Source organism: Trachemys scripta, chromosome 15 (assembly GCF_013100865.1).
Source record: "Trachemys scripta elegans isolate TJP31775 chromosome 15, CAS_Tse_1.0, whole genome shotgun sequence".
NCBI lineage: Eukaryota > Metazoa > Chordata > Testudines > Emydidae > Trachemys > Trachemys scripta.
The window spans coordinates 20,322,650-20,334,639 of record NC_048312.1 but is presented as its reverse complement, the minus strand read 5'-3'; the positions used below and the strand labels follow the sequence as shown (position 1 = coordinate 20,334,639).

At 43.9% G+C, this 11,990-nt stretch overlaps 1 protein-coding gene across 1 annotated transcript; it reads left to right on the top strand.

Annotated features, from left to right (window-relative positions):
• The first annotated feature begins 137 nt into the window (after positions 1-137).
• Positions 138-5,487, top strand: SNRPD3 (small nuclear ribonucleoprotein D3 polypeptide). Its single transcript, XM_034791379.1, has 4 exons — positions 138-366; positions 2,560-2,709; positions 4,016-4,208; positions 5,312-5,487. The coding sequence occupies exons 2-4, from the start codon at positions 2,584-2,586 to the stop codon at positions 5,371-5,373; spliced, it is 381 nt and encodes a 126-aa protein (XP_034647270.1). The 5' UTR covers positions 138-366; positions 2,560-2,583; the 3' UTR covers positions 5,374-5,487.
• Positions 5,488-11,990: the final 6,503 nt, after the last annotated feature.

Here is an 11,990-nt window from a genome sequence, read left to right as displayed (position 1 = left end):
GGGGGTGTATCTGCACCCCGGTCACATGCCCTAGTGGGGGGCGGGGATGGCTTGTCACTGCTGCCCCGGGGCCGTGTGTGTTCAAACTCGCAGCGGCGGAGCCATGCGGCACTGTCGTGTCGCTCCCCGCCTCGTGGGCCGGGGAAGCAGGCGGAACCCTTGTTCCGGGCTGGGGTATCCCCGCGGGACGCCCGCTCCTGAGGCCCGTCGGACGCACGAACCATAGAGTTGAAAGGAGAGAGGCGCTCGCTCTCTGGGCAGCGAGGCTTTTCCGGATCCGGTGCGCGGTGCACGCTGGGATACCGGTGGAGGCCATTCGAGCGCTAAAGCTGAGCCCACGCTGAGCAGCGACGTGCCTCGCGGAGCGTAAGTGGCGGGCGGGAGCGCGGCCCCTCGCCGGCGGGCGGGTGAACTCAGGCCGCCCTGGGTGCGGGGAGCTGGGCTGGAGGCTCCGGGGGGTCTCGTCTCCTCAGCGCGCTCCCCTCCCCCTAGCGACCCGCGGGCCCGGGCTCCCGCCCGCCTCCCCCCGGGACAGTGACGTTTCAGGGCCGGTATTTTGCGATCAAGTAACGCGGGGGCCGTGAGCGTTGCAGATCGTCTGGTGTTAGCTGCTCCGTGCGCGTGTCGGGGTCTCCGTGAGCGCTGGTCCGGTTGGATGCTTTGCGTTTCCGGCCCAGGAGACGGGCAGGGTATCGCTGAGCACAGCGCTGGACGGTTTTGTACGTCTGACTAACCTGTCCCTCTTCAGAGGCCCTCCTTGACTTTTAATAAAACAAAAAAGGCTTAAAGTTTTTTAAAACTCCTTCAACGGAGCATAGAAACATCCCCCTTCATTTCCCCCCCCCCCACCACCACCACCACACACGAGTTTCCCACCATCTTTCTTCCTCTTCCATCACAACAGTCCTAGTTACAATGGGGAAGGGATGGGGTGAGACGAGACTAAAACAGTGAAGTGTAGCTGCCAGGCGAGTTCTTCATCTATTAAATTAGACACGAGTGGGTTTTTTACATAATTCAAAACATATCCTCTAGCTCAGGGGTTCTTAAACTAGGGGTTGGAACCCCTCGGGGTCATGAGGTTATTACATGGGGGGGTCGTGAGCTGTCAACCTCCACCCCAAGCCCCGCTTTGCCTCTAGCATTTATAATGGTGTTAAATATCTAAAAAAGTGTTTTTAATTTATAAGGGGGGGGGTCGCACTCAGAGACTTGCTATGTGAAAGGAGTCACTAGTAAAAGTTTGAGAGCCACTGCTCTAGATGTTTAGTAAGAATGATTTTTTTTTAACTCACATAAATAGTTTCCTTGAAGGCCGTGAATGCATAAGTAAGGATTTGCAGGATCAGGCCATAATGCACATCAATGGTCTTGACATATCCTTTTAATAGGCTGCTTAGCCATTTCTTTCCAATTCAAAAGCGGTAATATCTCTTGTTATACCAACTTCTGTTAGTGAAGGAGACAAGGGTTCGAGCTAGGGTTCTGGAGACAGAGCTCTTCCGTTAATAAAGATATTACTTCACCCACTTTTTCTCTCCAATGTCCTGGGACCAACACGGCTATAACAACTTTTTCCTGTATGGTAAGGTAATTCTTCTAGTGGAGGCCAAGTATATTCTCAGCCTCAGGCATTTCTGAAAGGAAATAACTCTTGTATCAGAAATGTCACTTTAAGTCACATTGCTTCTGTGTCACTTTAACAGAAAATGTGTATACTAAACAGTGCTCCCAAAGCTTGAGAAAATCCCCTACATGGTATAGAGGCCTCCATCACAAGCTTGTAAGACACAATAACGTCTATATCTTGGGGAATATCCTGCATGTTGTATGTTTTTAATATGATGCTCAGAAATACAGCAATGTAATATGGAATGCTCTTTATGTAGTTCCATCAAGAAATGAGATTCTGTGAATACACTGTGTGAGAGTCAACATCTTTCATTGAAAGGAAAGTCGTATTTTCTTTTGCTAGTAGCAAGCAAGCGTTTTGGCACTGCTGATTCCTCTGCTTTGGTATTCTTACGCTAGTTTCATTTCGCCGGTGTGGGCCATCCCAAAGTTAGTTATGTCTACTTACCTCTTCTAAAATGATTATAAAAGAGTCTCACTCTTTCTTGACTAACCCATCAGATTCCTCAGTAATTCTTCTGAAAATGTAGAAAATTTGAAAAGTTTTTCTTCCCCATCCTCCATGACTCTCTGAGTTCCCCATTTCTTTCCCTGCTACCAAGATTTTGAGACGATTTTGAGACCAACATGGTCTTTAAAATAAAACTATCTGTTATTTACATAGCAATTCAATGTGCACAGAAGCCTTAATCCTGATTACTATGATTACTTGTTCTGGGAATAGCCATGGTGACAGAAGCTCTGTTTATCAAGTTGACACTTTTTAAGGGCACTGAATTTGTAGAAAAATAAAAAAACAGGAGTAAGTAGTTCTTTATTTTCTGGACTAGAAAAGTTTGTTAAAGGCTTCTAAGAAAAAATCTGTATTATGTAGGCAGATCTTATGGGCAAAGAAACTTACTATACTATTCCTCTTTTTGGTCCTAGGTTTAGAACTGTACTGCTGCAAAGATGTCCATCGGAGTGCCAATTAAAGTGCTGCATGAGGCAGAGGGCCACATCGTGACATGTGAGACCAATACAGGAGAAGTCTACCGTGGCAAACTCATTGAGGCCGAGGACAACATGAACTGCCAGGTATGTCTGGGGAAAGGGGGTGCGAATGGTGTATTTTTGGAAAGGTCAATCTTTAGCTGATTGTTGGCTTTACTTAAATATTAACATTTCTACTCAGACATAAAGAAAGATGAGTTATCCTGCTTCATAGCTTTGCCAAAATGACAGTCTCACTTGTGACATTCTAGAGAAGGGGACAGCTTAAACTTTTTGGTTTATAGGCAGGAGCGCCTGTTCCTATCAGAAATTCTTATGCATTTTTCAGAGCTCTGTTCTGTGACTAGTTTGAGATAATGGCATTTCTGCTAAAACCATTTGTTATTTCAACAGCTAGCTTCAACTCTTTTGACTCATTAGCTCAGGATATGTTTTCTCCAAATCAGTGTTTTGAAAAGCTTTTTCTTAAATATTTTTTTTAAAGCCCACACAAAGCCAGGTACTTGAATACGGTGTAATTCTAATTGATTTTTAAGACTAGGGCTACATGTTCAAATCGCTCTCATCTCATGAGAAATTACTTTTGTTAGAATAAACTAATATAATGAATGTGATACTATAGAAGGGAAGATATTTCCCCTTGTCAGTGAGTTCCCAAAGCTTATTTTGGGTTAATGTAGAAATACAACTCTGGGAGTGATCAAAATAGCCTACAAAATCCACAGGATTAGTAAAATTCAAATAGTTTAAACTCCATTGTCTCTCATAAGCAACTGCAATTGACAAAGGGTGCCAGAGTTAACAGGCCTTCTGAGTACTGATTAAATAGTCCTTGGTATTATTGTTCTTTGTGTACCACGCTCCATAGCTTATTCTCTTCATTCTCTCCCCCCCCCCCCCAACTCAATCATGTTACACGCACACCACTCTGATTTAAATCTGCTCTGTACTTATATGCTGATCTGATCTTGAATGTTGAATCTGATTTTTGTTGGCAAGATTACTCTAACAAACACTATGCACACAATTAAAAGGCAAAACTTATGTAAGGCTATGATGTCTTTGAAAGATTCTTAGTGATCTTGCTCTGCTGTTTCAATGTAGTCTCTAAACTGGGATTCCATTTACATTAGTCAACTTGCTGCAGCTTCTGAAAAATACCAGTCCATGTTAGCACAAAACAGATGAAAACTTCTCTCAGAAATCAGTTTCAAAACAGTCCTGGAAAGCTATTCTGTTTAACACATATGTTCATGCTATTATTTAGCCAGACAGCTTTCTGTATTAGAAAGAAGACTTCCTTGAATCAGAATTCAGTAGCCAAAACAAACTGGAACACTTCACTATTTAAGAGGCCCTTATAGGCATTGATCAGTTTCATGTCTTCCAGATGTCCAACATCACAGTGACATACAGAGATGGGCGAGTGGCACAGCTGGAGCAGGTGTACATTAGGGGTAGCAAGATACGGTTCCTCATTTTACCAGATATGTTGAAAAATGCTCCTATGTTAAAGAGCATGAAGAATAAAAACCAGGGTTCTGGGGCCGGACGAGGCAAAGCAGCTATTCTCAAAGCCCAAGGTGGGTACCTCTGTGTTTGGTCATTACATTTCCTGTCAATTTGTTAGGAAACTGAAGCGGGTGTCATCATCAGGAGTTCTGCAGTACAAAGAGTTTGGTTTATTACATCACTTAAATATGAACATCACAAGGAGTAAGAGGAGTTTATTTGGCAGGCAGAGGGGAGAGTTAAATAATTGTGAAGTTTGCATTTTGTTTTCCATTTTTTTTTCTTATCTTGATTTTATTGTAAAACTTCAAATGTCTAGTGCTTTAGAAAATTTAAAAATAGTAATATTCGTTCAGAAATAACTAGACACTTAGCCTGGTAAAATCTCTACTCAACCCTCCCACATAAATATCAAGATCTTAGTGCTCCACCTGTATATGTGTGCAGATTCTGAAGCAGCTATTTGAATCACTTGGATCTTATATGCAGTGATCTTTTTCTGGGCATTGGGTTAGTCAAATCTACTTCAGTTATCACTGAAGCATTAATTTAAATATAAAAACGGCACTTAAATACACAAGGATTTGAACTTAAAAGCCAGAAAAGTCAGACTTCCTTTATCTTTGCTAGGCCTAAATTATGTGGCTTGATGCATAATGATTAAGAGCAAATATTTTGGGTCTGTTTATGCTTATATAGATTACTTTGAAAAGGTTTTTGCTCATAGGAATTACGATGTTTGTAGAGCACTTTGAAATCTGTTCCAGCATGGTATGTAATAATGGTGAAGGTAAAATGTTATTAAAAAATGTCTCTGGCATGGCACTGACTTTTTAATACAGATCTCCTGGGCTGCAGGTTTGTGCCGCTAAATGGAATGAATACAAAATTTTCATTTTGTTTTACTGTCAATCCAATATTAGTTTCATCTGTTTCATGACTAGACGCATGTAAACATTAGCTTCTGCTCCCCATCACAGAGCACTCTGGGAATTAGAGAAGTACATCACCTTCTGAACCGTACAGGGTAACCTAGTTTCCATGCTGCTAACTCAGCACAAGAGGCTTGATACTATAGTGATTGGCACCACAAAAATACCTTTGATACAACGTATGTAGATTCTTATAAACATGCAGTTATGTCAGATCCACATGATCTATTTTTTTTCTTCAGTGGCTGCAAGAGGAAGAGGTCGTGGAATGGGCCGTGGCAACATTTTCCAGAAGCGAAGATAATTTTGGACTTAACTTACTTACCTTTTTTTTTTTTTTTTTTTTTTTTAGGATTTAATTTACTACTGGTGCAGCAGTTAGGGTTCTGTTTAAATAAAATCTGTTTCTGACAAAATAGAGAATTGTGTGCTGTTGTATGTTGAAAGGTCTTACTTGGGACATATCTGATATGATGATGGCTTTTTGTAGTGGGAAGAGTATTGCATATTGATAATAGAGCAGATTATTTCTAAATCCAGCTTGAAATAGAGAGACTGGTACCTGGATTTGTGTTTTGTATTTTTTGTTACATCTTGAATTTCAAGAATGTCTGTGTCCCTCACTTTTCTCACTAAATCCTGTTGCCATCCACTCTGCAAAAAAAGAGTTAAGTCACTATCTAAATCGGGACTGGGCAAGCGTTTTGGCCCGAGGGCCACATCTGGGTGGGGAAATTGTATGCAGGGCCATGAATGTAGGGTTGGGGCAGAGGGTTGGGGCAGAGGGTTGGGGCCCAGGACAGGGTTGTGGGGCAGGAGGGGTGTGGCAGGGGGCTAGGGGGTTCAGGGCAGGGGGTTGGGGTGCGGGGGGGCAGGAGGAGTTTGGGCTCCGGCCTGGCGCCACTTACCTCAAGTGGCTCCATGGTAGCAGTGGCGTGCAGCGGGGCTAAGGCAGGCTCCCTACCTGCCCAGGCCCTGCGCCGCTCCCAGAAGTGGCCAGCTTGTTCGACAGTGGCTCCTAAGAAGGGGGTGGGGTGGGGCAGGCGGCTCTGCGGCGTGCTACCCTTGCCTGTGTGTACCACCTCCTAAGCTCCCATTGGCCATGGTTCCCTGTTCCCGGCCAATGGGAGCTGTGGGGAGCAGTACCTACAGGCGAGGGCAGCGCACAGAGCCCTCTGCCCCACCTCACCCCCAAGTGCCGCAGGGACATGATGCTGGCTGCTTCCAGGAGCGGCGGGGGGCCACGGCAGGCAGGGAGCCTGCCTTATCCCCGCTGCACCACAGGGCTGGCAATCCCATGGGCCGTAGTTTGCCTTCCCCTGATCTAAATGCATCTTTTTAGGTAAGAGAGGATTCATTCTCAACTGGCAGAGTGCTTGTGTCCCATGTGGAGTCTTTCAGGGGGTTGCTGTGGCCGTAAGTCTCTCTGTGACCCAATACAGGATCTTGGTGAGGATGACTGATTCGTTGCTGACAGTTCTGTAAGTGCCATCTCTTGACTTTTGCTCTAAATCACCAAGTGAGCTGTTGAAGAAGCTGCTGCCTCATTTTGCAGTGCTGTTAGCAGTAGGGAGGGAGTGAAGGAAAGGCATGCAATAGATCATGGGGAGGACAAGAGAATTTGGGGACTGGCTACCTTATTGGGTCATAATAACATGATTGAATAAACAGCTGGATGGCTGAGGATTTGCTGCTAAAAATATTACACTACGTTCAGAGAAAGGGACAAACTAAAAATAGATCCTTGCATCTTACATTTTGCAATGAGAATGCATCTGGAATCTGAGTTGTGATTTTTCTCTGTTGAAAGATGCAGATAGCATAAGCATAGTTTCTGACTTTGCAAATATGAAAGGTTGGTCAGTTGGCATTGTTTTATAGTTCCCTCCAATCAATATTTCAGTAAAGTGAATTGGTGTGTCTGGAGAGTTTAAAATGAGACGGTCATTGCTTAGTGTCACAGCTGCTACCATCTGACCTGTAGTCATAAGAGGTTAAAAGAATCATTTTGATTTGCTGTCAACATAATTTTTAGTGGTTTACCAGGTTGAACTCGCATTCAGTTCTAAACCCATAAGTATAGGTGAAGAATCTCCTTAATCTGCAGTCATATTTTGCATCTTGCTGACTTATTTCCAGTGATCTTGTGATAACATTGGCAATTTTTTCTGTACCCTTCCCATTAGCAGGGGACTATGACTTCAGTTTACAGTTGCTTTTTTGTAACTGGAAGCAGGTCATTCCGGCTGTCTGTGGGAAGCGTGCGAGAAAAACAGCATCTTTTAGGGACAGGCTTGCCAGCAGGGAGACTGGGGCACAGAGAAGTAGGAACAGGAGGTTATCATCTGCAATCCTGGAAAGGGCAGAACCCAAGCACAGGCTCTGGCCCCAGGGACTCAAAGCACTTTCCAGAAAGACCTCCAAGCCCCACTGAATCTCACAGAGAATGTCTGTCCCCAGAGAGACCCTACCCCTCAATCCCACTGAACCTCATTGGACCCCCTACCCCAGCTGTGCCTCCAGGCTGCGGTAGACAGACTTCCACTAGCTCGTCTTGAGCTAACACACTAAAAATAGGGGATGTCATGGCGCTGGCCAAGACTCCGACTAGCCACCCTAGCTCAGACCCAGGGGTCAGGTGCACTTGAGAACCTGAGCTGAAGCCCAAGCTGCAATATCCACACCACTGTTTTTAGCATGCTAGCTCGAGCTGGTCTACCCAGGGTCAGATGTTCACTTCCATGGGCGGTGTAGACATACCCAGAGAGAGCCCCAAACCCACTGACTCGTTGCACCCCAGTGATGACAAGGCCAATGAACAATTCATTTGCAAACTTAACACCATTAATTTGGGCTTGAATATGGACTGGGAATGGCTGGCTCACTACAAAAGCAATTTTCCCTCTCTTGGTATTGACACCTCCTCATCAATTATTGGGAGTGGACCACATCCACCCTGACTGAATTGGCCTTGTCATCACTGGTTCTCCATTTGTAAGGTAACTCCCTTCTCTTCATGTGCCAATATATTTATGCCTGTATCTGTAATTTTCACTCCATGCATCCGAAGAAGTGAGGTTTTTACCCACGAAAGCTTATGCCCAAATAAATCTGTTAATCTTTAAGGTGCCACCAGACTCCTTGTTGTTTTTGTGGCTACAGACGAACATGGCTACCCCTCTGATAATAAAATATAATTTACTCTCTGAAAGCAGTATTTTTTTAAAAGGGCATTTAAAGGAATTTGCCAACTTCCTCAATCACTTTCACGTCACAGACTGGGGTGGTATAAATATAGACCCCACAGTCAAAGCAAAGAATCTTAATTTGCATACAACCCTAATGCCCTCAACATTTCGCCACCTATTGGTTGGAACACACTCCCTTTTGATTTGTGAAAGTTCTGCTTAAAGCTCTGTAGGGTGAAACTGTACCAGTGTGTTCACTGGGGGTGGCCTTTCTGATCAGAGGTGGATGATGCAGCTATTTTGCCTTTTTTAAAAAGCTGTTTAGTAATCAGCCTCAGCGATAATGGTTTTATTGGGGAGGAGAGACCATTATCTGCTGTCTTCCTGGCTTCCCTTAGCAACAAAGACCTGAGTTTCACAGAGACAATCCTCACAGGAAGATTGTAAATTTAAAATAATGCAATTTAATTCAGGTTCATGTTTTTTATGGGAGGGCAGCCATGCTGCATATTTAACTGCAGGTTAACTTTGGGGTTTTAATAAAGGGAAGGATCCTATGCCTTGGATAGTAAAGTTTATTCATAGGTAAAAGCTAGGTGGTGGTTGAGCCAGCCACACCTTACTAATACACGCCTTGGATGGATTCAGCCAGGCTGGCATTGCATGTGGCTGTTGGATGGCTACATCTGAGAATGAAGCTGATTTGTAAGTATGTAGCGCCAGGTGCTGTACAAACAGAATGAAAAGATGGCGCCTGCCCCAATGGGCTTATGATCTACGTGGGATAGACATTATCACAGAGCAGGCTCATTTTGTCCTTTCGTTTTAGTCTCTTAGCTGACTCTGGCTCTTGGTTTGTGAACCCTTCAGACCTGTGTCTGGGAGGCTGGACCAGTCAGAGCCCTTGCACCGTGGAGCTGGAAAATCGTGGTGTGACATATGCTATTGTCAATGGATGAAACAAGGCATCGGGAACCTCGGTAGCCTGTCCCACCTAACCTGCGTGACAGGTACTCCTCTTGACTTCTGGAACTGCCTTCCTCTTTCGAAGGTAAACAGCTGCTGAAAGCCTTAGCTTAGAGCTGAGTCAGCAGGTTGCCTTATAATTAATTTCATAAAGGCTGCAGTGCCGAGCTAATGCCTGAATTGAGAGTCAGTAGGAATTCGTCTTCTATTTTAACTGAAAGAATGGCAGCTTCCCTGATGCAGCTAAGGAAGGGTGTGCCGTCAAGGAGGTGACAACTGGCTGTATCTCAGCGGGGTGTCCGTTGCTTCACTTGGTCCCAGATGAGACAAGATGGCTAGTATCAAGTGGGTTCAAGGTAAATGTTCCTCTTCACATACAAAACTCTTTTAAGTAATCTTGGTCCAGCCTCTTTTTAGATTCCCTCTGATCTCCAGGAGAAGCGAACACTACTATCAACTTACTAGCAGTCAGGCTAACCAAGACATAATTTTACAATGAATCTCAAAGGCTTGTACATTTTCTCTGCCAATCAAAATTTTGCTCCCCTTCCTTTTTGTAAATTTAGCACTTCTAAATGGTGCCAGAGTGACAGCCTCAGAAAAGGGAAGTCAGTTGGAGGGAGGGCACTGATCAACTGGTTTTTTGAAAGCAGGTTCAGCATGATGTGTGCTGAGCGCTTCTGCAAATCTGGCCCTTGGAATGAAAGATGGAGCTAGAGGTGAAAGGGCCTCTCACTTCGCATTTTGTTCTGAAATAGTTCATCTGAGGTTGAAGCCTCTTACGGAAAGGAGAGGGAAAATCAAGGATAGCTTTGTGACAACAGATAAGTTTACACTGGGGCTCTCAGCCTTTATGACTTGCAGCAGCTCCTTTAGGCAGAAATATTTGGAACTCTGGTAGATATCCCCAATGGTCTGGCCTGCCATGCTGAAAATGCTACTTATCGGGATTGCCTTTTAACAAGTTTCTGGGTTTTAAGTTGTCTGAAGAAAGTTTTGTGCTGAGATTCTAGGAAGAGCTCAAGTTGGAGGCAGATCATGGGTGGCGAAGTTGATCATTTGCAGGAGGTTGTTGGGGAACGGCAACAACATAAAAGGCCAAAAGGAAAATCCTATAAAGGTATTAAAGGGTAGGGACAGATTGGGACCTTCCTGAGCCCTCAGCCAAGCCTAGAGTATGTTTCATTGATCAGCAGAGATGTTAGTCACTGATAGGAAATCAGAGGGTTAATTAGGCACTGAAGTCTTTCGTAGATAAAGGTGTGATGATGTACGTGCTACTGCGTATCTTGTTAATGGCAATGCAATTCATCATGTCTTCATTCTGACAAATGATTGGCCATCCACTAGGTGGCTCTGTGGCCAAAAAGCCAAACAAGCGAGGAATCAAGTGCAATATGTGTATCTATCTATCCTAATCTAATCTAAATTATAAAAAAAAAAAAAATGGATTTTTCTGAGCTCAAATCCATAAACACAATAGTCTCCATCCAGAAAACAAGGTTGAATTTCAGAAATTCCATCACAGCATCAGGTGAACCGAAGAACCCCTGTATGTGAGTCAGAAGACTCACACCTCTGCAGGGCTAGTGAGTGGGTGCAGGTCTTTTCTCTTGAGACTTCACCCAGTAATTCAGTTTCACCTGTTGTTTTCCCTCTGGTCTTGCATCTAGACCTCATCTTCACTGGCCTCAGAGCTGTTTAAATGCATATAATTACAGCAGAACCTGTTTATAAAAACAGCTTGGCTGGCCTGTGTAGAAAGGGTTTAAACTAGAGCTGGTTGGAAAATGGTGAAACTTTTTTTATGGGAGAAATGTTGACTGGCTCTACAACTTTAATTGAAAACATCTACCAGATCTAGTTTGCATGCTAACCTAGTACTTTTGAAAAGCATGCTTGGAAGGGGGGTTAACATACATGTCTAACAAAGATGTCTTCTTATAAGTGTGTGACTTTGTAGGTAAAGTAGTGGAGTTTGGGGCAGCTTTAACCACGCCCAAGAAGTATGGTTGTGGTTTTTTTTTTTTTATTACTTTAGAAAAAATTATTTTGGTTTCTGCTTGAACAAATTGCGAAGTGTTCTAGGACACTAACCCAGGATAAGCTCTCTGGATTGCCAGAATAAATGTGTTCTCAAGTCAAACCATTTTTAAATAATAATTTAAAAAATACAGGTTGGTACTTTTCCCCCCAACTGTGAATGTGGCAGCTTGTACTATTTACTAAAAGCTGTCCTAAAAAGTGAGGTCATCAATAATGGATTATAGCAGGATTGAGATCTCTGTTAAACTTTGCAGCCCTCTCCCCTTAAAGAAATACAAGTATACTCCCATTCTTACCTTCTGTGTTCTCCTACCACCTCACTGTATGCACAGAAAGAGAAAATATTTTCCCATAAAAACTTAGCAAAGCGGTAATGCAAACCTTGTGTGTAGTTCTCCCCCTTCTAAACAAGGATTAAGCTTGTGCCTCCAAAGCCCGTGCAGTCCATTAGAAACTCGAGCATGCTAACTTGGCTTTCCAGAAGAGCGCTAGAGAGAGAGAGCGAGCCCTGGACTTTGCAGCTGCTGTTTATTTGACCTCCAGATGCTGTGTTACCTGACTCATGGCCAGGCTCGGTTCCCCAGGCATGTGTGCTCTGGCATTTAGTGCATGTTTTTGTGGTTCAGTAACTTGACAAAATTAAATGATTAGATTCACATGAGGTTTTTATGCTATAGATAGGATTGCTGAGCGGTATTTTAGTCTCCCCTGCTTTCCTTGC

Excerpts from the sequence above, each read along its gene's own strand:
- SNRPD3 (XM_034791379.1), top strand. The coding sequence starts at position 2,584 with ATGTCCATCGGAGTGCCAATTAAAGTGCTGCATGAGGCAGAGGGCCAC. Across the intron at positions 2,710-4,015 it reads AGGACAACATGAACTGCCAG|ATGTCCAACATCACAGTGAC; the intron begins GTATGTCTGGGG and ends CATGTCTTCCAG. Across the intron at positions 4,209-5,311 it reads AGCTATTCTCAAAGCCCAAG|TGGCTGCAAGAGGAAGAGGT; the intron begins GTGGGTACCTCT and ends TTTTTTCTTCAG.